This window comes from Pipistrellus kuhlii, unplaced genomic scaffold (assembly GCF_014108245.1).
Source record: "Pipistrellus kuhlii isolate mPipKuh1 unplaced genomic scaffold, mPipKuh1.p scaffold_m20_p_9, whole genome shotgun sequence".
Taxonomy (NCBI): domain Eukaryota; kingdom Metazoa; phylum Chordata; class Mammalia; order Chiroptera; family Vespertilionidae; genus Pipistrellus; species Pipistrellus kuhlii.
This window is the reverse complement of record NW_023425595.1, coordinates 13,561,787-13,587,541: the sequence shown is the minus strand read 5'-3', so window position 1 is coordinate 13,587,541 and position 25,755 is coordinate 13,561,787. Positions and strand designations below refer to the sequence as shown.

The window sequence follows — 25,755 nt, the reverse complement described above, 5'->3', positions numbered from 1 at the left end:
GCCTCCTAACACAGAGTCTGGCCACAGAAATCCTCCAGGCGAGGGCCTCACACGACTCTTGAAGGAACCTGGGATGGAATAGGATGCCAGGCCTTTTGTTAATTAGTTTCTTCTTCGTTATGTAAAGAAGGGGGAATTCTCTTAAAATTTGAATGAAGAAGCTGCTGCTGCTTCTAACATTTCTTTTATTGTTTTTGTTTTTGTTTTTTTCCAGCAGTGGAGACGTGTGCAAAAGATAGATTTTTTTAAAAAATTGAATGGACCCCAAAGTGCCTCCTTCAGACAGCCATGCATACTTCCCTGGCCCAGAAGCTGGGCATCCTGCAGGCTCTGTTTCACTACTGTTTAGACTTTTTGCATCTTTCCAGAAGCAATGAGCATTATCGCAGTTCCCTCTTATATTTCTATGCATAACCTCAGTGGAGGGCAGTGCCTACTTAATGCCTGGGCTTGGCTTAGTGACTGGGCCCTGCTGGCTAAGTCCAATATTCTCTTGCTGTTGCTTATAATTATGTTGGTTTATTATATTTATAGACTCACTTCTTGACCTGACAAACTCACTGATTTTTATCTTTGGTACCATATTTTTATGAGTCACCACAAATCCTTTTTTTTTTTTTAAACAAGAATAGATATAAATAAATTAGTGTAATAGTTGATAGTTCATAGAGCACATGCATCTCATTTGATCCTGGAAACAGTCTTTGGGGGGAGAATTGATTCCTTGGTGATAGAGGCGGACGCTGAGGTCCCACAGAGAGTAAGTGCCAGGGAAGTGGCAAACTGTGCCTGGCTGTCTCTGAGAAGGGGCTGGTGTAGAACCCATGTGTTCTAAGCTGTTTACAAGTTTTAGTTTAAATTGGCTGTGTCTTAAAGGAAAAAAAAAAAAGCTGTTAGGAAGTATTTGGTAATATTCACACCTATTTCAGTGTTTGTGAAAAATACACAAAGTGTGACTTTTTCAGGAAATGTCAGAAGTTTTGAAAGGATGAGAACAAATCTCTATTTATTTGCTAAGGGTTAAAATGTACTACATCAATTGTTTTCAGAAAACAAACATTGCCTGGTGGTTTGGTGTTGTCCAAATACAAAAATATATATATATAAACTGATTAAACTTACTTTAATGGGTATTTATCTGCAATTTGTCTCAAATCCAAGTGTAATCTGGATTCATTATCTTGCCCGTCTGCCTGGGAGCTGTGAGTTGTGGAGCACAGGTCTGGCAGATGGGGAAAAGGAATTCGGAAGGGAACTGTGGAGCCAGGAAACGCAGTCCTGTGTATCTATAGGGTATGGTTAGGGGCTGACTCAAGAAGGAACAAAATACAGACAGTGTCTTAGCCCACAGAGAGAGAGGCATGCAGAGGGGAAGCATCTCCAGGTCTGGCTGGGCTTGGAACCTCCCGGAACAACAAAGCAAAGCACTTGCACTGCTCCTTCTTTATTATGGACCAGGGTGCCCTTTGGCAGGAGCCCCCCAAATCTGCCAGGGTATTTTTGCCTGCCTCCCTGTATCACAAGAGAAAGGGGACCCATTAGCCCAGAGGGGCCGCTGTAAATCGCCCAGGCCTCTGCGGGAAATTGGGAGTTGTCAACACCTTCCCAAGTCCCATCACCTACGTGAAAACCATCATTATAGACAAGGCATTGATGGGAAAATAGGCAGCCAGCCAGGTATGCATCTCCTGCATCAGCAGCACAGTCCCTTCCTTCCAGAACCGGGGGAAAGGAGATCTGGTGGGAAGATTTCCACTTCAGATGTAAGAAATGAGAAAGATTAATGCCTTGTGCTTTCATTTACAAGGTTGAAAATAGTATTTACCTTTTTTTAGAGTCTGATTTTTATTTAAACCATTGCACACTGAAACCCCAAAGTATAAAGCTTAGATATCACCCTGGCCGGTGTGGCTCAGAGGTGGCTGGTATGATTCCTGGTCAGGGCACGTGTGGGAGGGGGCTGATGGATGTTTCTCTTATTCTCTCTCTCTCTCTGTCTCTCTCTCTGTCTCTCTCTCTCTCTCTCTCTCTCTCTCTCTCTCTCTCTCTCTCTCTCTTTCTCCCATCCCCACCTCCTTCTTCTCTCTAAAAATCAATTACTAAAAAATAAAAAAAATAAAAAATAAATTAAAAAAATCAATTACTAAAAAATATATTTTTTAATATATTTTATTGATTTTTTCAGAGAGAAAGGGGAAGGGATAGAGAGAGTGTTATAAACATTGATGAGAGAGAGAAAAACATCGACCAGCTGCCTCCTGCACACCTCCTACTGAGGATGTGCCCGCAACCAAGGTACATGCCCTTGACTGGAATTGAATCTGGGACCTTTCAGTCCAAAGGCCAAAGCTCTATCCACTGAGCCAAACCGGTTTCGACCTAAAAAATATTAAGAAGAAAAAAGTTCACACGCACCCCCTCCCCTCCTGCCCCCAGCCTGCAGCTGAGTTAAGGACCTCACTGTGCCACGCAGAGTAGCTGCCCCACAGCACGTTTGTTCCGGAGACAGATCCGGTGCAGCAGCATCGGAGCGTGTCCATGTCACGTGTGTGAGTGCTTTGGAAGCTTCCGAGGAGAAGTCCCTGACACGCCTGGCAAGCCCGGAGCCTAGCCTCTCCTCCTTTCCCGCTACTTCACATCGCACTGACGTGGTGCACAGGGGGAGGCTCGGGAAGAAGGAAACAAACCCACTGCTTGAGAACTTAGACTGCAGAGTGAGCTCACTGAAGTCATAATCCACAAGAGCCGGCCAAGTCACACACAGGTCCCCATATTTCCAAGAGCCCCCTTTGGGCTTTTTCAAAGGAAGGCATATGCATCTAGGCTTTTCAATGTCCCCTTTGGTTAGAAACGTTTAATCACATCACCCCAAATTGTTGTGCTTAGAAGTTACACACAAATGGATTTTTGACTTCAGAGCCAAGCAGCTTGAAAGGTTTCCAAGCATGTCACACATCACATTTAGCTGCCTTGGCTTCTACCAAATGGCTCACACTCGTCACCTAGAGAAGCGGAGGCAGAGAAATTTTCAGCAAATAGTAAGCTCCTAAAATAAACTGTATTATGCTGGTTCTGAATAAACTACAGTAGTTTCCTCACTTAGATTATCAGAGCTATTCATCTAAATGGATCTTAAAGATATAGCAGCTCTACTCTTTCTATGAGTCAGAATGCAATAATTCATTACTTAACATCCTGCCCTTCTCCTGCAGCTTTTTCCTGCTCCCCTCCCCCACCATGGCTTCTGCCTTGTCTCTGTCTTGCCTAGAGTCACCACCTGAAGGGCTCACTGTGGGGGTTACTCGTGCTTGTCCTGTTGGTGTCACTGGATGGTCAGCAAAGGCCCAGTGTGGAAGGCGTTCTGTTCACAGATCCTCTCAGAATGCCTTGCTTTGAGTCGCTTCTAAATCCTAGTATTTGTTGGCTCCCACTGATTTCCTAATCAGCCTCATCACCCTCTGGCTTCATCCCTGTGAGGCCCCAACCAAAAGTGTGCACACACATGCGCACAGTTTGGTTTTGTTGGGGTTCTTCTTGTACCCTGTATTTATATTTCAGTATTTAGGATATCCTATATAATAAAGAGGTAATATGCAAATTGACCTTCACACCATAATGCCATCACAAGATGGTGGCCGCTCCACACGGGTTCCACCAGGATTCCCACGGCCCCATGGGGGCACAGGAGTCCCAGCATCCACTTCGTACGGCTTCTGCTGGGGCAGTCTGCGTGCTCGCTGTGGGGGCGGGGGTTAGTGGCCGCTCTGCGCAGCCCCAAGGTAGGGCACTGGGGCAGCACTCCAGGACTCGGGGCCATCTCATGCAACAAATCACTAGTACAGTATAAGAGAATTGGTAGGTTTGCTTTGTAGCCTATTAGATTAGCTTTGTTTCAATTAACCTTCATTCAGATCATGCATATATTCTAGTTATTTTTCCTTTGTTCATTAGCAATAACTACAAGTTCTTAAAGAAACATTAAAAATCAGACGTATAACTAAATGTCTCTTTTCCTCACATGAACAGAGATAGAGTGAACACTACAGAGACATCCATAGCCTCAGACTTTAGTCATGCCCATCCTTTAGGTTCCTGGGGCTTTCATGCTTTCATTTCTGCCTGAAATCCTTTGTGGAACAAACTAGGGCATCAAGAAATGAAAGGGTTATTTAAAACAAAGATACAAATATGTCTTCATTAGAGCTTTCTTATTGGTCCGGAAGTAAGCATTTAATTACTTAATGTGCAACAGGCTGGGTGGTAAGGAATGAATAATACTATATGACTATTCCTATCTGGATATTCCAGCATTTCTTGACCTTTCTGACATCTTTGTTGATCATATATCTATACTAGTATACTAGTGTCTTTCATCATAGATGTATATGCATTAAAAAATAAGTCCATGCAGACAAACTGCAATCAGGGAAGAATATTTTCATAAATTATTTTCAATCTGTTAACATATTTTAAGCCTCTGCACACAGACTGTGTTTACATGACAATAAACAAGCCTTTTATTGGGGAAGAAACTCGCCAGAACATATGCTTGTGAATCACAATATTTTGACCCCCCCAAAAAATGTTTCTACCCTTTCCCATCTTCAATTTTTTTTTTTTTTTCTATATCAGAGTTTTCCAAATGAAGTGTCTCAGACAAGTTGTCTCCAAGTCAGTTCACAAGGCCTTGGTCAGTCACCAGTGGATGGCCCCATCCTGCCTTACTTATCTGTAGCCTCCTATACACCACAGATATGTTCCTTTGAGGTTGGATGTTTATGATTTTGATAGAGATCCTTTTGAAAAACTAAAAGTTCTTTTGAAATATGAATATATCTCCTTAATTATAGTAACTCCTATGTAATTGTGGGAAGTTACTGCTTAAAGCAGCCTATAGCTGCTTAAATCAATCCCTATCTCAAGATAAACAATTAGCACGGGGAGGTGGTCAAAGCTGCACTATACCTTTAAAAACATGACCCTGTGCCAGATGTTACAGCTGACCCAGCTGAGCACATGAAAAATACTGACCCTTCAATTGGTATCATTTTTTTCACTATGTCAGTATTTATTTCTGTGGAAATCGTAAGTTCCTAGAAAAGTACAGCCTTGAAATAGAATCATCTTCAGGGCAACCTACTAGACCAAGGGAAGCAGGTGTTCATGGGAATCCTTAATTGCTGAAAAGCTGTATTCGATTGAAAGATAGCATTTCAGAGCTGTGGCAAAACCAAAACAAAGCCAAAAAACAAGCCTGCCATTATTATGTGGATTTTTTTTCAATGATGCTTTTATTTATGTATCTACATGTTTTTATTGCTACCTATATAAGAAAATCTTCATGCATTTAAGTTTGGATTCTGGAAATGTTCCACCGGGATTCCTGGTCCCGATTGTCTGATGGCTATAATTTGTGAAATCTAGGAGGGGCCAGATGATTATATTGGGCTTCAGTCTGAAGAACTGTTTCAGTAGGAATTTTATATGCAAGGCTAAATGCTGATCAACAGAGCATAATATTGTATCCTGAAGTGTGCTTGTGAAAGCAAAATTAATTTTTTCTTCTTTCTTTCCTTCTCCCAAACCATCTTCTGCCATAGCGACTGCATTTGCCTCCAGACTTGTCAGACACAGTGAGCCGCTCGAGCAAACCGGATCTGGCAGACTCCTCCAAGCTGCTGGGCCCAGGCTGCGGCATGATGGCCGGAGGCAAGAAGCACCTGGACTTCTAGAGGCCTCCCTCGTCGTTGCATGCAGAATTATGACACTCTAATTATGAGTGCTAAGAGCTTATGTAAATATTTTTCTTAACGATCTGACCCTCCAATTCTTAAAAAACACAGGATTGCAAAATGATGCCACCATTCTTCATTTTTTGTATACCAGATTTCTGTACAGAAATAATACAGAAGAAATGCTTTCATTTTAAAATGTGTTTTATGCTTGCCTCTAAGGAAAATAGGTACTTGTACTTTTAAATAAAATGTCAAAAGTTCAAGATGCCATACCGTGGTCATGGCTGTGTATTTATTAGGGTGCTTACTAGTAGCTCACGGTAAAGTGCGTGTCACAGAGGGTAGCATAGAAAGCATTCTGAAATTCAAAAATGCATATGAAAAACATATCTTCTCTTTCTTAAAAAGTCACTTGCCACCAAAAATGCTAAGCTTTTTAAAACATTGAAAAATTTGTTTGCTAATATATGAAGACCAATAATAAAAATGAATTTGCATTTATGCATCCTGTGATTAAATTGATGAAGACAAAATAATATTTTGGGATTAAGGCTCCATTAAAGGTAATTAGTCTGCTATAGTAGTTAATGAATATGAAGGACCTGAATGCTAGAAAGCATAGAGAAAGAAGTTGATGGTCTTCTATTTAATCCTAAACAATTGAAGTCAGCACTACGAAATTATGTCAACACACATAATTCAGGATTGAAATTCAAACTGACAGCTACATTCATGCTAGAAAACTGGGGGAAACATGTATGGAAGCTTGGTGAGGGATTTTTACAGAACATAGGGCTGAGACAAAGCAGAAAACCAGAGCTAACTCAGCTTGCATCAGGTAAACTCTTTGTTAATTATAAACATGGACTGGGCAGTCACATTTATAACCACATAGACATGTCTTTGGGGTTCATAGCATACTGAACCAGTTTTCATATGAAACATTAGGATTTTGAATCATAATTCCATACTCTCACAGCTTTTGATAAAGAGTAGACCAAAAAAAATTTTTTAAGTAATTTGCATATGTAAGTTTAAAGTTTCCATTTTTTTAAAGCTATTTAAAGCTGTTATAACCTAGATTTCCAAAATACATTTTCAACTATGTTAAGAGTATTTTGAAGCAGTTTTATAACTAGCATTTTTAAGTAGTTTTCTTTTAATATACCACAAATTACACTTTACTTGTTCTTGACAACATTGTAGAAAACAAAGACTAGGTTTTTAAACTGTCTAACCAATCTGATGAATGTCAGTCACTTAAAAAAAAAAAAACCACTGTAGCATAAACACACACTGTATACAGCTTTTATTCAGAATTAGAATAATTGAATCAATGACAGTGATTCGCCAGGATGTCAAATCTCTCCATCAGATCCTGTCACTACCAGTTTATTTTTTGTGATCAAAATCAAAAAGACAACTATTTTGTCACCCACTATTTCATTAGTACTAAAAATCAGATTTTTTTTTCTTTCTTTTTTTTTTTTTTAGAATGTCTGGCGTGTGGTTTTTTGTTTTGTTTTGTTTTTTTTTTTACTTCTTTTAATTCAAGAGACACAAATTCTTTCCATTTTCATTTCAAAATAAAGTTTAAGAATTGATCTGTCAGTAAAAATTAGAGGGCTTTTTTATATTAAGCAAAGGTGCTTTTAAAATTTAAAGAAACTTCAGAAACTCAATTTAGTTCATAGATAATAAAGCATGTGCAGTTACTCCCCCAAAAGCTTTGCTATATCCTTTGAAAGAATTATGAACAATCTGAATAAATTCAAATGACTATTTTAGTCTGGTTATTATTTTAATGTCTAACCTTTTTCTTACCGTGTTGTGACTCATTTTATACAAACACACAATGGAACAATTACATAACATTGGACTCGAAAAGAAAATGTGAGGTCATCAGATATTTAAATTGCTTGTCAAAAATACTTAATAGGTCATTGATTTACTACCCTGGGTACCATGTCTATAAAATTAGCAGCCAATTACTAGTTAATGTATGCTTTGCAAAGATAAATGCTCTAAAAATTGAGTGAGCATATTTGATCCCAACTTATTTTAAATATAAAAGAAAGTTTTCAAATTCAGAAAAAGTGCATTTTGAACAATAGTACCTGGGCCTTCCAAAAATGAGATGCAAGTGTTTGGTTCTGATTCACTAGGCAGGCTTTGTAAAGATTAGCTACTGAAGAGGGATGTATATTTTTGTTTTCCTCCAATAAAAACCTACTCTGAAAATGTATTTTCCTTCCTCTGGAAGCAATATCCAATCAGCCATATGTTAATAACTTACTACAGAAAAATAGTGGTCTTCACAGATGCTACCATAGGTATATGGACCATTTCGATACATTAAGAAATATACATTCTACAAGCAGATTTTTTTCAATTATCAACTTGTCTCAAGATATAAACACTTATGTAACAATGGCAAACAGAGTTTTTTAAATGTTTCTAAAACTTCAAAACTTAATTTCTTACGCTAGATTTGCCGTTTTTTAGTGAGGTAAATATTTTGACTACTGCAGTCTGCTCAGGTCCTTGGGTTCTAAGACCTTAGGGATTACTTTTTAGTAGCACCAATTTCCACTTTTCTCTTTCTCACTCCCACTTATTCTTTATTTGCACCTCCAGGATCTGCGATTACTAACACTTCACAAAATAAAACTACTTCATAAGAAGCAACATTGCCAATTGATTCCCTATCTATCTTTTAATTTCAAAGAATCAGACACAGGCATCCACATACAAAAGGAAAATGGGGGTGGGGTGGCCCCTATTCATTTGTTTAAGCCCATTATGAATGTCATTTCTAAAACATATCAATGCCTTTCCTAGATAGTCGCCATCAACACTATCAAACTTAAGCAAGACTAACTCTAAATACTTACACTCTGAACTTTAAAACTGAGCAGAAGCCATGCAAAAAAAAAAAAAAAAAAAAAAAAAAAAGGTGAGGTTTATTCTGGAGAAAAACAAGGGAAGAATTTGTGTTTGGTCTTGGTGAGCCAGACATTCAAAGCAGAGCCTTCTTTTAATAACTTTTAATGTGAAGGCCCAGGGAAAACCAATACGCAGAAGAATATAGACACCACCCTAAGATGATAATAATTCTCAAAAAAAAAAAAAAATAGCTGAATCTTAAAAAGTAATATACTGTATCTCAGGAAACTAGTTACGATTTTTTTTTAAGCAGGAGGAGATGAGTATATGTGAGCCGAATCAAGAAAAGTCAGTGGGTCACCATGTAAGAGTCAGGAGGCACAGCTTTAGAGGGAAAATATTCTGGAAACTCCTTGTAGTAAGAAAGAATGTTTTTACTCAGTAACCTGAATGTTTCTTACTCAAACAATCACCTCTAAGTCTGTTCACCTGGTCTCCCTAAGCGAGCCAAGCTTGGAGGAAAAGCATAAGCTGTCAGTCGTGTGGTTCTACTGAGGACACCCCAAATACCAGGCACCGTCCTGGAAGATGTGGAGTTCCCACCAGAACATACACTCATCCCCCAACCTGTAAAAAAATGAACGTTTTCAACAATGAGTCGAAGTCGGCCTCCTGGGCATTGCTTCCCCCACAGTGCTGGCCATGCCGTCCCCGGGAGGGTGCCTAGAGCTGCATTCAGGGTACAGCTCATCTCCCCAGGGTGAGGGCAGAAGGCAGGGCAGCCTTCCATCCTGCTGGACCAGAGGGCTTTTGCAGCTGGGCAGCCACTTCTTCCAACTCAACCAGGTCGTGTCACTGTGACCTGGAAGTCTAGACCCTCAGAGGTCACGGGTGTATATACACACAGGCCCAAGTGCACACACACAGACCGTCCACTCCCCCAGCAATCCCCTTCTCCCATTCCCAGCTCCTGCACCCAAGGGCCACCAGTTCTCCAAAGACTATACGCTACCCAATAGAGCCATAGGTCAGAACTGTTTGCCTGACCCTGGCCCAAATCATAGCCGGTTGGAAACTGTCTCCCTTCTCCCAGGGGAGAAGCCAGGCAGCAGCTGCAGCACGCACCACACGTAGCCATTCCGACAGTTCCCTGGACACATGTCCCTCTGGGAATGTAGGCTGTGAAATGTCAGGAGGTAGAAACACCTGCATGGGGCAACCGTACCAACAGTGCATATGTATGTCTGCACACGCCGCTGCAGAGGTGTGCAAGCATGCAGTGCAGACTGACATTGACTCAAACTACACACACACATGAAAAAGCTACAGTCAACCTTGGAAGGTGTCTCTAAATGCACAGCAACTCTGGTGGAATAAAAGCATTAACACATAGCATGCCAGAGAGATGAATCACAATGATCTCTTCACTAGTGACTCCTTAACAAGAAAATAGGACACGTGGAGGTAGAAGGTTGTTTTTTAAAGCCTCCAACTAATTTCTATATTTCTGATCATTTGCTTTTGGGGATTCAAAACATAACAAAAACAAACAAACAAACAAAAAAAGCACAGTACAATTCAGTGGAAGTGTGTCTTTGTCCCCAGGGGTTTGTGCCTGTGTTAGCATTTAATCTACACTCCCGGGACCCCCGGCCTTCCTTTGACAGAAGTTTGCAGAAGGAAACTCCTCTATATTGACTTACATGTTGCACGGACCATACAGAAATAAAAGTCTCAGACGGGTTTTCAAAACAACAAAGGCTTATTTTCTTCCATCCTTTGCTTGGGCTCAAGCACTCCTGCCCTGCATGCTGCCACTTTAAACATGATCAGATCTGTGCTTCATTGCAAATAACAACTGACCAACAATGGGCCCTGCTTCATAGATTTGGGAATGTTTGGCTTAAGCTGCCAATGACTGAAGGCCTTTAACTCCCACTGGCCAGTCACAGTCTGCTTTGTTGTTGTCTGTTGATGTGTCTGTGCTCATTATTCCTTGACATGCAACATCCACCCTCCAACCCTCCAACCTTCCACAACCGCACAGAAAGGGAGATTCAAATGGGAACAGCTGTAGTGGTTCAATGGGGAATGATGCCTCTGTGCAAAGGAGAGGGAGAGAGAAAAGGGAGAAAGGCAACAGCTTTCAGAGAGTCTTGTATAAGAAATCTACTTTTGAATATACTTCAGTGAAATTGCTGTTAAAATAGGCTGACAATGGAAATCTGCCCAGATTGAAAATGCCAGCCCTAATTCAAAAGACAATTCTTAGTTAATAGCTTGTTGCATTTTTTAAATTATTTCTAGACTTTGAGCTTTTGAATTAAATGGCTAGCTGGAAAATGTTTCCATTTAGTATGTGTGTTGTGGGCATCAATGGGCACAGAGCTACATGCATTTTCAAGTGGAATTTTTTTCTAACCCATTTCCAATTTATGGTATCTTTAAGAATTATTTCTTTAAGGATCATCGGGATTTAAAATAGAGAATGTATGATAGCAACCATTGGTTTAGAATGCTACTCCAATATGGGAACAAAATTTGTAACACCACACTATAAGCTTAAAAAGAAAATAGTATAATAAAGGAAATACAAAGGCTTTGGCATGGTTTTAACAATCAACAATGGTTAATTTTGATATGTAGTTGTGAACAACTTCAAAACACTTAAGTTTAAAACTCTTGCAAGCACTTTTAATTGATTAGGAATGAATTCTAGATGCACAAAATGATTGGACTGTGAACAGTAATACAGCTACATCTAAGAACAATAAACTTTTGCTGGCCAAAAAAGAAACATATGATTGCATGAAAATGTGTATAAAACATCTATAGAGTATTCTTGTCAAATATAAATGAAATTAACTTTATTATAGAAATCATTCTGAGGATTTCTAGGGAAGACAAATACTTACATTTTGACATAAAAACAAATTGGATTATACCGAAGACACGCTCTACCTTTCAGCTATCAACTTTTTTCTTCTTCGAATTTATATCTTACCCTTTTTTTGCACATAAACTTCATCTGTTAACAACCTTTGGAAAACCAACAGATATTTCTTACATAAATCTAGTGCATTTTGTTCCAGGTTTAATTATATGCAAAGGAATGATACAAACTTGGAACCTCAGTCCATAAACTATGAACAGATGGGTAGAAGTATTCGATATATCTCAATAAAACTCTTAAATTCATGGCAAAGCTTGTTGATCATGGTTTCCTTAAAAACAAAACAAAACAAAAAAAAACTTCATGACCAGCACAGATCAAATGTCCATCCAGTCTATGTTGTTCTTTTTTTCATTATAACATACAAACGCCCATTTACAAATAATACACCAAAATGAATAAAAGTTTGGATACCAAAATGAAGATTTGTTCCAACCGATCTCGTGCCTTCTGTATACAAAGGTCCTTGTTCCAAGTCCATGCCCCCGTGGTACAACTCGGGGCACAATCGCAGAACTGAAGTGCTACTAACAGCCATTTTCCTTTCCTTCCTGAACGCCCAACTGTTGTGTCCACATAGTCACTGACTGAATTAACATGATATATTTTCTTTCTTTTTTTTTTTCTTTTACTGTAATCTTGGCCAATATTGAGACATATCAGGTTCACTTCCAGGAACTTGAACTGGAACTGACACACCAGGGGAAATGAGTCCTAGAAGTGGGTGAAAAAAAATAGCCATGTAGATATTCCCTTCGAGAGATAGGCAAGGAGTATGACTTCATATTTAAGACAACAAGCTCTAATGCATTCTAACATTTTCACTGTATTTTCATATATCTTGAAGTGTTACAAACCAAAGTAGCAGTTTCAGAAGCCACATAACATTTTACACACCCTTATTGAATCCAAGTCCCCTATGCCAGCGGTCGGCAAACTCATTAGTCAGCAGAGCCAAATATCAACAGTACGATTGAAATTTCTTTTGAGAGCCGAAAACCGACTTCTGCACATGCGCCACAAAGTTTTAATCCGCTGTAAGTACGCGCCCACATGTGGTATTTTGTGGAAGAGCCACACTCAAGGGGCCATAGAGTTGTATGTGGCTAGTGAGCCACAGTTTGCCGACCACTGCCTTATAAACAAGAGGGGGGGGGGAAAAAACAGAAGAGAAAAAAAAAACGCCTCGTTGGTTTGTATTTTGGGACTTTGTGATAAAACTATCTCTGGAAAACCAATGTGGTACTTCAGCTGCAATGAGAAGCACAGAGGAGCTAGCGGGGAGAGAAGTCTTCCAGTAAACACTCACCGTGCAGCTCAGGGAGCCCTAATTGTTGAACTATAGCTAATGATCGCTCCTCTGAGACCTTACATTCTTGGGCCTTGGCTTTACAGACAACCTCAGGAAGAACAACTTTGCTTTCTGTCTGTATAGTGTCAAGTTACTAACTAGGTTGGCTGAATTTCCCTTTTCAATCACTTTTCCCCAGAAAAGCAAGCAATAAAGAGTTAAATACAGGATCACACAAGGCCAGGAGGGGTGTGTGTGTGTGTGTGTGTGTGTGTGTGTGTTTTCTTTAGGTCAACTTTGAGTATAGAGAGATCACCTGGCAAAAGAAGCTCCTAAGCAGCCTGAGGAGTAGCAGCTCACCTGTGGAAGTGGTGCCCGAGGTGCCCATTGGCTGGCTGTTCATGTGTGTCTGCATATGTGGGGGGGTATAGGTATCATAACTCCGCCCATTCACCGAAGGGCTGGTAGGCAGCATGCAGGAGTACGAGGACGTCTGGCTGGGGACTGGGGGCTGAAAGGAGAAAGACAAGCCTGTGGTTACAGAGAAACACATCACACAGCCACATCCTCAAGCTCCCTCCTCCCCAGGAACTCTGCCAGCAGCTCTGACCACTGAAGATGTCCTCATGTAAAGAACTGGAAAATTCCATATGGGAACTCTTAAGATCAGGCCTCCAACTAGTCCTTCCATTGGCCACTGCTAGAGTAAAACTGCCTATACACCAAACTACTAAAAGTACTACAACCCAACTCAGTGGTTGGGTGTCAACCTATGAACCAGAAGGTCATGGTTCAATTCCAATAGGGGCAAATGCCCAGGTTGCAGACTGGATCCCCAGTGTGGGGCATGCAGGAAGCAGCCAATCAATGTTTCTCTCTCACCATTGATGTTTCTGCCTCTCTCTCTCCCTCTCTCTTCATGTCTGAGATCCATAACAATATTTTAGATAAATAAATGTACTACAAATTTAGACAACTGCCCAGGTAGACGGTGGCACTACCCATAAAATTAATAGGACTTTTGTGCATTTTTGTCTTGGATCTCTGCTGACATCTTTAGAGAAGCTATAGCATGAAGACTTTCATTAAAACACATCCCTTCTTCGGTAAATGCAATCTATTTGAGAACCCAGTGACCCCCAAATCCCAAGCTGTGAGGCAGGGAGCAGTGGGAGGAGCTCTCTATGAAGTTGGGTTGGGGACTTTGGGAGCCTTTCATGGCTGGACTCATGGGATTAAAGATTCTTTAAAGAGACAGATCAGTAATGATCTCGTATTAAAGTAGTTAGAAGTGTCAGTAAATACCTTGCCCCATCCTGAGAATTAGCTAAAACTTCCTTATAGACCCACAAACCCAGCCTGGGTTTTCTCCTTAAAATGGTGTTGCAATGGTGATATAAAAGAGATGAGCCTTTCTCCTAACTAAATGAGAAATACACAGAACTGGGCAAAACCCATGAACCCTCACGGACAGACAACTTAGGATGAATCAATAGAAGCATGATGTCAGAAACAAGGGAGAAGATGATAGTACTACTGCACTCTGCAAACTATAGACATGTTTAACATTGCAACATCCACAGACTTAGAAAGCATGACACATTAAAGAAGATTCAGAGGAGGACACCCAATCTTTTTGTAAAATGGTGGAAGACTATGGTCAACATGATGAAGTGATGGACAGAGAGGCTAGCTCCACACAAACACCAGCAACCCCTGCTCCCGCTCCAAAATTCAAAAGGGTAATTTCCTCTGAACAGAATCACCGATATTTTTATTTTCTTTAGTCTTTATGAATGCATGTATATTTTGGGGTGTATAGGTTGTATAATGTTTTTAAAGTCAGAGAAATCAATTGGCCCATGCCAGTTTATATGTGAAAACAACCCTAATAGAATAGCAGCATCTGTTTGTTTCTATTGATTCCCTTGTACATATTTGGTTATCTTCACAAAAACCTAGATGTTGCTACAATTTGCAAAACCGAACAGAACAAGCTACTCAGTGGCCTTACTCAAGTCAGAGGATGACTGCTAACAGCAGTTTCAAAGAGGCAAGCAGGCCTTGAGGGCCCTGCCAGAATTTCAGCTTGCATTTGTTTCTAATTCCCAAAATCACTTCCTCCAGGCAATCAGACTTCTGGAAAATTCCAAGGCAGTTGTAGTAACACCAACTAATGGGTTGTTAATCCTTTAATTTATAATAATTGCACCATGGCCAATCATATCCAGGTGCAATAAAAATAAACATGGAAATAATGCTTCTGAAGTTGCTTATCTAGCTGCTCCTGTATTGGTCTGAAGACTGTGAAACACTTATTCTGCTGTTACTTGGATTAGAGAAACCCAGCAAAAGATATTCAGTGGAGAATAAACACTCTGTGACCACAGAACTGGTTCCAGGAGGGGCTCATGCTGGCCAATCTCACACCATAGGCATCTATAATTGTTGCACAGGCAGGAGTCCTAGGAAAGTCACTGTGGAGGGCCCAGCAGAAGACCAGATTTTTCCTCTGGATGGGGGAAAGTTCTAGTACATGCCACCTGCACTGTATAACTTCCACCATAAAGGCTTAACCTTAATAGACTAGAGGCCCGGTGCATGACATTTGTACACTGGGAGGGGGTGTCTCTCAGCCTGGCCTGTGCCCTCTCGCAGGCATGTGTAGGGGCTGATCAATATCTGGGACAGAATTGATAGTAGGTAGGGACAGGTTGTTATACCAAGTAAATAGCATCATCCCAGGCAGCTTGGAGTGTCACAAACTCATCACATAATTCTCAGCAAAGACACGCTAAATTTCTAGCCAATACCTTCTGTGTCTTTTCTTTATTGTAAGATGTACAAAGAAAACTAGCTATTTCTCTATATTAAGCATATACCACTATGCAAATATGAGTCCCATTTCTGACCAATTTTATCTTCCTCACTAGCTTATCACATATAATGTCCAAAATGCATACACAGATTATATATCCTATGTAATAAAACCCTAATATGCAAATCAACTGAACAGGGGAACGACTGGTTGCTATGACATGCTTTGACCACCAGGGGGCAGATGCTTAACACAGGAGACGCCCCTGGTGGTCACTGCGCTCCCACAGGGAGAACACTGCTCAGCCAGAAGCCTGGACTCATGGCTGGCAAGCACAGCAGCAGTGGTGGGAGCCTCCCCCACCTATGTGGCAGGCAGACATCCCCCAAGGGCTCCTGGACTGCGAGAGGGTACAGGCCAGGCTGAGAAACACCCCCTCCCAGTGTACAAATGTCATGCACCGGGCCTCTAATCTATTATATGAACACATTAATATAAACCCTAACTTTATTTCCAATCCCGTACTATCTGATAATGTGCATTATTTCCATTTTCCAGGACAAGTTTCACTGACATCCAAAACATGCCTCCTTCCCACCCACCATTATCAAGCTAACATACATTCTCTGTGAGCAACAAGCAGATAAACTTGATTGAAACATCAGGTTTTTGTATTTTTTTTAAGGGCATGAATCAATCAATCAACTAAAAGCTGGATTGACTGTTTTCATCTCAGACGAGACTGGGCAAGCCAATTACTGTAGTGAGAAAGACTCCCAAGGGGGGCATACACGGCCAATGATGTCTGCATTGTGGGCCCTGACCCACTCCCCACCCCCGCTAAGCAGGCCGCCACAGGCCTCACTTACTTGCATAGGCAGGTTATTGGCCATGGTGAAGCTGGGCATGGGTGGCAGAGCGCTGTACGTGTTGGTGAGGGCTGTGTCTGTTCGGCCCAACATGGAGCCCGATGTGAAGGAGGAAACTGCAGGGAAAGAGACACAACCAACAGTCCTGGTGAGAGCCAGAGCCCAGGGCAAGTGGGTTTAAACACATTTCTTAGTAGTAGTAGTAACACTTCACATTACCAGGCGTGGTGGGTTGTGGGATTGGTTGGTAGACACTGGTGCTGAAACTACTGCTGATAGGAATATGACTAGGTGTGTTGCTGGCCTGTCTTCTCTGATTCCTCAGTTTTTCTTCTCTTCTCCATTTGGCCCTTCGATTAGAAAACCATACCTGAAATCAGACAGAACAGGTTAGCCCTGCACCCACCACCGGCATTTCCGCTGTGCCCCTCCCCCCACTGGTGGCAAAGTACTCAGCACACTGAATCTGTTACCATTTACATAAATGAATGAAGTTCATTAGAAGCATCTTTGTCTCCAGAAAAGGCAAATGGTTTGAATAGCAAAGCATGAAACCACAGGGCAACTGGGTACCTGTATTCTTGCTTCAGGTAGATCTATTTTGGCCGCTAGTCTTTCTCTGGCAAACACATCTGGATAATGGGTCCTCTCAAACTCTGAAAGAGTAAGTTTTCTTTGTTGTGCCAGAACTACACATAACATGTCCGCCACATCCTGACTCCAACTGGTTCCCGCTTCCAACCAATTCCTTTTAAAATGCTACTACTGTTGGAGGAACTATCCCACCAGAACCAAGCTAAATTCTCTTTGGAATGACATTCATTCAAGGACTCTTCTGTGGCCTGAATTAGCCAACTCATCTTTTTTTTTTTTTTTTTTTTTCTTCAGTATGAGAAGTCAGAATTTTAGTCTTTGAATTATTGGTACATGAAAAGAAGAAAGAAAATACACACATACACACACACACACACACACACACACACACACACACACGCACTGAAAAGATGCCCAGAAAAAAATAAAGAAATAAAGAGACAAAAAGAAAAGAGAAATCTACTCAGTCCTCTATGCAAAGGGCCCTGGCTAAATTTAGCTCTTTGTACTGAAGATGTGGCATTTACTTTGATTTACTGTTTCTCTACTTTGAAAAACTTCATCACCTTTCTCCAGGGCCTCAATTTGCTCTTGGGTAAAGGATGTTCTATTTCTTTGTAGCTTCCGCTTCAGCTGAAGTCGCATTTGGGCTTCATCTGAATCTTCTCCATTGGAACTGATGGAGTTAGTATTCTCTCCCCCTCCTTCCTGTTGCTGGCAGCCATCTGGAACAAAAAGAATAGGACAGTATGAGAAATTTGGAATAACTTGGGGCCTCCAAAGGGTCTGGTATAGCCACAAACTCCAAGAGCTGTATATTCAGACAGTCTTATGAAAACATTCCCAAGGGATGTTTCTTTTTAATAAAAGGCATTTTGGACATACATCACCTGACCTTTTTTTTTTTTCTTTCTTTCTGTTTTTATCAAGATGAGCCCCACCATACAATATACTTACAGAGTAACATTTCTTCGAATGACAAAATAAGTGCTAATGTTTCCGATTCAAATGATCTTTCATAACTAAACGTGACTCCCCAAATGCTTTACCCAGTTAGTTACCTTTCCCTACAGAATCTATTTACCTATGGCTGTGTTGGGAAAATAGAAGAGTGATGCTCACGATTTCAGCTGATCTATAATCAGTAATTCCTATCTAATCAATTAGATGTTGATAGGTTTGTAGAAAATGCTATTAAGAAACCAAACCAAGCTTGTAATCTTTTAAAAAAAATATTTATCTAGTTTTTATTTTAATTCTGCACAGTCAATTTCATTTTAAAGGTTGTGAATTTAGAAATACTCGCATTGTTCTGCAGTTTTATTCAACTATTGTATGAGTGCGCTTTGCCTTGACACCTATTACGAGCACAGCTGTAATTATATCATCACCAAGAACAGGCTATAATTGCTGAAAATCGAATTTTATATTTAGATAAAAGGACTGTCCATTCTTTGTAATGTGTTGCACCAGAGAAAAGTAAGATTTCTTTTAAATTTTTAACGTGTAATTTAAAAAAAGAAATAGTAGAGAGTTCACTAACTAGCTAAGTATTCTAGGCTGCAGCTGAATCCTTGGCACATCATTTAAAGTGGTACATTTTTAATTAGGGCATTTCCACCACTTTTAATGTAATTTCTATCATTAAACAGGGGAAAGTTTTATTGTTTTCCCTTGTTGCTGGGAGGGCAAGATGTGCACTTGAGCTGGCTGTCGCTTGTCTTGCGCCTTGCCCAGGAGGCCACAGCCTGTCTGAAGGGAAGCGCTCAGCCCTGACTGGGTCGGCAAGCTGGGTCCTAGGTCTTGGGTCCTAAGGCCCCCAAGGGAAACCAACAGGGGCTGACCTAGAAACTTGGCCAGTAGGGGGTGGGGGGAGGGAAGGGGCCTCTAGGGGGCCTTGGTGGGAATCGACTTGGCCAGGAATATCATTTATAACCGGGAGACAATAGGCATCGCCTTCAAAGAGTTCAGGGAATTGTGACAGGATCTAGTGGGGATCTTTTCAGGAACTTTGAAATGTTTTAAAACCCCAACTTTCTCCCCCATTTAAACAGGCGGATTCATCGGCACTGGCCACCATATGGGCCCTCGGAGATCTATTGAGATGACCACCAACACTTGAATAGCGAGGGGCTGCTTTTCAGCTCTGCACAATGCCCCGCGAGTAAGGGAAACTATTAAACTCCTGGGGCAGGAGCGCAGGCAAACTTTCGTGGGCAGAATTTTGAGGCCACAATGAGCGCGCACAACAAAAGGATTCTCTTGAGGCGTGCAGCGGGCCACATTGTGTTACAAGAAGCCCAGTCAACAGACTTTTCAGTGAAGTGTGTTAACCCCTCTGCTCCGCTATCATTAATCACTGTCCGGAGAGCGGGCGCCTCAATGCTATTTAGGGGCTTGGCTGGGGGGATGGGGAGGGGAGAGGTGGAAGGTGGATGGGAGGGCCAGGGTATGGAGTGGGGGGGGGGGGCGCAGGGAGGGTGGATGGGGACTAGAGGGCATTGGGGGGGGGGGCTGATGATCAGGGATGATAGAGACCAGGGTTGGGGGATAGGGGTGAAAGCCTGGAGGGAAGATGGGGCGGGATTGGTAGGGGACAGGGAAGAGGGGAGGCAGACGGAGGAAGAAAGGTGTAAGAAAGACAGAAAAGAGTGTTGAGAGGAAAAGGAGATAAGAAGGTGGAAGGAGAGAGGAGAGAAAGAGGAAAGGGAAGATAAGGGGGAAAGAGTATTAGTCACAGGCAGAGGCACTACTTAGGGTGGTCTTGTGCTGTCTCAGAAAGGCTGGAGTCGGGAGGGCTACTAAGCGCAGGGGAGACTCGCCCACCCAGCACACCTTCGCTAATTTACTGCCCCAGGTTTCTGAGGGACTTAGCAAAGTGTTTTTTTGTATGTGCTTTTTGTTTTTGTTTTCAGGAGAAGAAATGAAGAGCTGCCCTTATTGGGGGTTCAGTGAATGAGGAGGGCTTTAGCAATAGTCCTTTTGGGCCAACTGGACAGGCTCCTAGGGTATTGCTTTGGAAAAAAAAACAAAAAACTGGTCATCGGACGTCTAGAGACACGGCCCTGTAGAGACCACAATCCCATCTCGCAGGGGTGATCAGTCATGCCTTCCAGGAGGCCCCATCCCAGGCCTTTTTCTGGCACATTCGATCTTGCCAATGAAACAAAGCTGCCCGGTCTCTCTCAGAAGACCCTCACTGATAGCATTCTCTGCTCTCCTTTGCTTCTCTGACACCTTCCTAATTTTAAAACATGGACATTTGCCCACGCTTCCCTTCTCCTTCCTCTTCCCCTCCTTCTCCCCCCCCCCCCCACACACACACAATCTCACACAAACGCAGGCAAGCACGCAGCTGACTTGAGAACTGGCATTTAAGGAGAGGAAAGTCAACGGAGAGGAGGGGAGCTGGATTTTAAACTTCTTTGGGGCAGAGTGGAATTTAGAAGCAGGTCAGGAGAAACCCGTGCCTATAGCATCCCTCCGTGACTCCTCTTAGCGGTGCAAACCTGCACCATTATTATTATTATTATTATTATTATCATTATCATCATCATCATCATCATCATCATCATCATCATCGTAGCAACTGTTCTAGCCAGGCGGTGACAGAGCGGTCACTCTTAGATTGCTCCCTCCCTCCCTTTTTCCTTTAGTGGATTTACCTTTCTCCCTTCAAGCTTTTCACAAAAATAAAACTAGAAGCTGGATCTCAAATTCCCCATATGATAAAGCTAAGTGGCAAACAATTAAGATATCTTCTTTAAAAGGCGCCCCCTCCGAGCGCGGGAAGGCGCCTTCAATGGGCCGGGGCGCCGTCCACCTTGCAGCCTAATCCGCGCGGAGGCCAGTGAAAGCGCCTCCCATTATCCCAGCCCCAGGACCATCTGACGCTGGGGACGGGATTTGTTTCTGGGAGGAGAAGGGAGGTGGGGGGGAGGACGCTGGGAAATAAAATCATTCCTTAGTTTCTTAGTGTCTTAATCAGTGAGGCGGAAAACAAGCAAGAAAAGATAGCAACCCGGTTGCGGCACCTTTTCAGCTCTGGAGGCCCGGATCAAAACATTGTAGCATCTGTTGAAAAAGAGACTGAATAAATCCTATAGAGGGCCTGGGTATTGGGGAGGGGGAGGGAAGGGAGGTGAGGGTAAGGGGAGGAGATAAGAAAAAGTGTCTCGTGATCCCTAAAACCCAAATCGCCGGAGAATTGGGGCCGGATAGAGTTGTCTCTTGTCAGCCCACGTCCTCCCGATCTTATCCACTGCCGCGTGGGGTCGATTGGATGGAAACCGTACTTGTCTCCCTCTGAGACCTAACCTCGCCTTATGCTTTCGGAGTAAGAGACTCTTAAGAAGCCCCAAAACGGCTTCCTGGCCCAGGGAAAGGGGCCAATGCGGGAGGGGATCCTTGCTAACTCCCAGAAGCCTGAAGATCCCCCCAAGCGTCCGCCCAAGCTCCCCACCGGCGCCCGCGGCCCCCACGCGCGGACTCGCACGCTCGCTCGGTGTGCGAGACGCGCGCTGCCCCCGCGCCGGGATCGGGGCACAGACTTGGGTTTTGTGCGGGAGCAGAAGCGGGGCTGGCTGGCAGTTAGTTGGGGAATTCTCTAGCAACTCGCTGCTGCAAGTACTAAGTTCCCTCCCCAATCGCCACCACCAGGTCCCCGCGGGTAGGCAATCGCTTCCCGCCCTCGCGCTCCCGGAGACAAAAAGCTGCCCGAAGCCGCGCCGCCCGGGCGGGAAGCGGCGGGGCTAGCAAAGCTGCAACCTGGGCTTCTGCAGCCTGGGCTTCTGCAGCCTGGGCTTCTGCAGCCTGGGCTTCTGCAGCCTGGGCCCGAGAGCCGAGGGGCCAGTGCGGAGGCTCGGGGTCAGCTTGTGGGACCCAGCCGGCTGGAGGCCCGGGGCCGCTGGGGAGCTGGCGGCAGGCGCAGTGGAGGGGGAAGTGCGCTTTCACTTGAGTGTGTCCACTGTGCGCACGTGGGGCTCCAAGCTGCAAAGGTCAAGTGAGGGTGTGGTGGTCCCCACTTAACCATGTCAGCCCCGCGCCCTCAGCAGACGCCGCGGCGGGCCTGGGCCTGCAGCCGGGTGGGAGGCGGATCCTCAGGTGTGCCTGCGGAGCTCCGGGAGGCGGCGGGTTGGGCGATCCGGGAGGGAGGGGATCGGGCGGGCGGGTCTCCCAGCTCAGAGCATCGGGAAGCTCTGGCCGACCGGGCGCGGCGCTGGGAAACCGGGACCCAGCGCTTTGCTCCCTATCTTCCCAGTGTCCGTCCTATATTGTTTTCTGCTCTTAACACTGACATGTCTAATTGGCAATTGGTGCCGAATCGTGTCCAGAGGTCTCTTGTGGAACATTTCTACAGCTGTCTCCTTCAACGAGACGCTTATTCATGTCGCCTTAATGAGAAACAAAACGTTCTCTAATGAGCAATTACAGAGCGACAGGATTGTTCCCATAACAAATTCTTGGGAGTGACAGAAGCATCCTTTGTACCAGTTACTTCGCATACTGTTACCGATTTTCCCTTCTCTGGACCGGCTCCGTGGAGCCGCCTTGGGAGCGCGCGCGCGGTGGCGCGGGCAGTCCCGTCAGCGTCCAGCGCCGCAGCCCCCACGAACCAGAAGCCCCCAGGCTAGGATGGGCTCCGGGGAGTAAGACGCCATGTCCCATTATCTCACATATTATCTCCTTGTCACCAGGACAACAAATACCGATTAATCTTCCCAGTAAACTGTTTCCTATTCTTGACCAAGCTACCTCTGTGTGTGTGGAGGGGAAGGAGAGAGTCAACGGGCCCCACCCCACCCTTATCTTCTCTCCCAGACCCGGGCATCCTACTTCTGGCTCACACTGTTGTTACTTCACCCCTCTAAGCAGTCGCCTCCCACAGAGAGTGAGAACTGGGGGCCCAGAAGGCTGGAGAGAGTGTGGGGGTGTTTTAGCTGGGAGACCACCACTCCCAATGCCCCCTTCTCCACTCGACCAACCATGAGTCTCTCTGCTCACCCTCTCTCATTTGAGCCCTACTCATAGTCACATAATCTGTCAATTATGGCAGAAAGCAAAATGATACAATTCTGTTTACCTCACAGCCTGTCAGTGTTAACCTGTCTCACTTCTACAGCAAAGAGACTTTCTGTGCATTTGAATGGCAACTTGGAACAGGGTATCACAAACCTAGCTCTTACACACACGCACATACTCTTGCTCATAACACACGTTACACAACATTTACAATCATATTACTCCTGACATAGCCCTTGCATTCCCAGGCCAGCCAGAGAGTTCAATAAACACCCCCTACATGCAGTACAAGCAAGTATCCCAAGCCTTTGAAGAGTCACCCCACCGCATCCTCTAAGCACAGAAGCCCAGAGAGGGAAAGGTTGGGGAGAAGATTATGGGCTGCATATAGGGAGCATTAGACGGATGCTTGGGGTTTTTACCTTGGGTAGGTTGCCCTGGCACTGAAGTCCCTGGATACCAACCCGGACGGGTGCCCCAGCTTCCGGTCTGCCCATTCAATATCCTTAGTTTATCATACATGCCGTCTGCGCCCATCTGTTGCTTTTCGCTAGCCAGGTTGCGAAGAACTCTGTTTATTGATGACACCTGCAAATCAAACCCAAATCAAACCAAATGGTAGTGTCTCCTAAAAACAAGGCCACTCTGTCTTAAATCCCCATCTCCACGCATCCACCCCCTAAAAGAGCAACTCTTAACACATCTTTAAAAATACTCCCAACCATCATGGTACGGGACAGTGTAGGCTGATTTGCAAGGACATGATGGACAGAATGACTGCCATCACTTTGGGCACGGAAACTGAGCTGGGTCAAAACTGGTGAGTAAGAGGGTCTCTGGTGACCGATCACTTAGCTGCCTTACTTTGTTAAAAGCTTTCCAAAAATTCTCAAGACTTATTTAGAGCTTTGTTGCACTTTTTTATATTAGCGCAGAAACGGATGTTTGATGCCTGAAGGAATGTTCAGGCAGGCAGATTTGGAGGGAGTTAGGATCTGGTTTTCATTTTAATTTTCCTTCTTGATTCAAGTGCCTCCACCCTCTACTATGCAGCATGCAAATGAGGTGACCAACTTCCCACACTTGACTCCCATTTTCCAGAAAGTCAAGGAAAGGTCAGGATGCTCCTCTCAACAGCCCCAGGTACAGAGAGCAGGGAGGTAGAGCAGAGAGGAGATAGGAGACAGACAAGGTGGGGAGGAGAGCAGAAGGAGGTGAAGAAAGATATGGTAAAGAGGAGGGAGAGTGGAGCTTAGGGCAGGGAGGGGCGTGTTCTCAGTGAACTTACACTTGGTATATTATCGTTGGTACAGACCCCCTCCGACAGTAATCTGTCTCGGATTTCCCAAGCAAAGATGGACGGACACTCCCGCTTATACTGGGCTATTTTGCTTACAACTTCTGGAGTCGCTACTCTTGGTTTACTACCACCGATTGCCCTGGGTCTGATGGAGCCAGTCTCGTAATACCTGCCCAGAATTTTACTCACACATCCATTGGACACCTGCATAGGGGAAGTGGACAGAAAACCACATTATTAATAATTTCAAGACAAAAATAAAATTGTTTAAGTATGCATTAAACAATGACAAGCTTACGTTTTGATTGTCCAGCACTTGGACTTTTGCATCTGCATGGGTCTATAAACACAAAAATATACCTTCAATGGTACGAGAACTTACTGTAGAGAGCTTTTTTTTCTCTTAAAATTACATTTGTAGCCCTGAAAACTACAAATAGGATGATACTTTTAAACAGTTTGAACTAAAAAAAAACACTAATTTAAATTAAAAAAAACTGTTTTCTTAAACACTGCCAGAAGATGCATCAAAACGAAGTCAGATTTGTGTGTTTTAAACCTTGTTTAAAGTGGTGTCATGTTTTAATGAGCAAAGGGGTAAAGTAAATTGAACTTAAACTTAATATTTACTTTAAAAATATACCCAATTGAATACATGAGAGCTATGGAGGGAGGTAAATAGCACTTGTCTTTTTAAATAAATATATATATATTCTTCCTTAGTTTATCATATGCACAACAATATCAAAATCTGAAGTAAGCATGGGATGAGAGAGAAGAAAATGCAATTATGCCGGTTTTGTAAAACTCAGCTTATTCTAGCACATAAAAGATAGTACATTTAAAAACATAAATGTTTTTTACCAAGTGAAAAGAGAAAGTTTTTTTTTTCTTTTAATTCACACACTCTTTTTTTAAAAAAAGCAGATGAGTTATGTGACTGACCAGGTTGAAAAGGATAGGGAAGGATGGTGGAAGGAAAGGGGAAAGTGGGAAGTCAGGGAGTGGCATGAGGACTGGGGTGAGGGGGTGAGGGTGGGGGTCCATCATTAGCAGCAGTTTACAGTAAGAAATGAAGAGAGGGCCTTGAAAGTGGAGGGCCGCAGGGGCGGCGAGTGGGGCACGCCAGGAGGATCACCTGCAGAATTCGGGAAATGTCGCACGGCCGGGCCCCGCTGTGTGCTAGCTCCACGATCTTCTGCCGGGTGGAGTCTGGCAGTGGCCGCCCGTTGACAAAGACACCACCTAGCTGATTCACTCCACTGTGACCTAAGGAAAGGCAGAGTAG

General features: G+C 43.4%; 2 protein-coding genes across 15 annotated transcripts in view; one reads left to right on the top strand and one right to left on the bottom strand.

Annotated features, from left to right (window-relative positions):
- ELP4 (elongator acetyltransferase complex subunit 4) overlaps positions 1 to 6,005 on the top strand; it is a 158,310-nt gene extending 152,305 nt beyond the window's left edge. Inside the window, exon 10 of the mRNA XM_036428580.2 lies at positions 5,601 to 6,005. Within this exon, the coding sequence (XP_036284473.1) occupies positions 5,601 to 5,732 (132 nt within the window). The 3' untranslated portion in view covers positions 5,733 to 6,005. The remainder of the gene's footprint in view (positions 1 to 5,600) is intronic.
- Positions 6,006 to 11,466: 5,461 nt separating this feature from the next.
- PAX6 (paired box 6) overlaps positions 11,467 to 25,755 on the bottom strand; it is a 29,036-nt gene continuing 14,747 nt past the window's right edge. For 5 of the 14 annotated variants that reach the window (XM_036428567.2, XM_036428568.2, XM_036428566.2 and 2 more), the window contains 10 exons: positions 25,606 to 25,736; positions 24,766 to 24,807; positions 24,456 to 24,671; positions 23,590 to 23,755; positions 17,713 to 17,871; positions 17,126 to 17,208; positions 16,772 to 16,922; positions 16,553 to 16,668; positions 13,226 to 13,376; positions 11,467 to 12,288 (listed from right to left, as the gene is read on the bottom strand). In XM_036428567.2, the coding sequence (XP_036284460.1) occupies positions 12,203 to 12,288; positions 13,226 to 13,376; positions 16,553 to 16,668; positions 16,772 to 16,922; positions 17,126 to 17,208; positions 17,713 to 17,871; positions 23,590 to 23,755; positions 24,456 to 24,671; positions 24,766 to 24,807; positions 25,606 to 25,736 (1,301 nt within the window). In that variant the 3' untranslated portion in view covers positions 11,467 to 12,202. The remainder of the gene's footprint in view (positions 12,289 to 13,225; positions 13,377 to 16,552; positions 16,669 to 16,771; positions 16,923 to 17,125; positions 17,209 to 17,712; positions 17,872 to 23,589; positions 23,756 to 24,455; positions 24,672 to 24,765; positions 24,808 to 25,605; positions 25,737 to 25,755) is intronic. The other 9 variants (XM_036428570.2, XM_036428571.2, XM_036428572.2 and 6 more) reach the window with 3 other exon arrangements.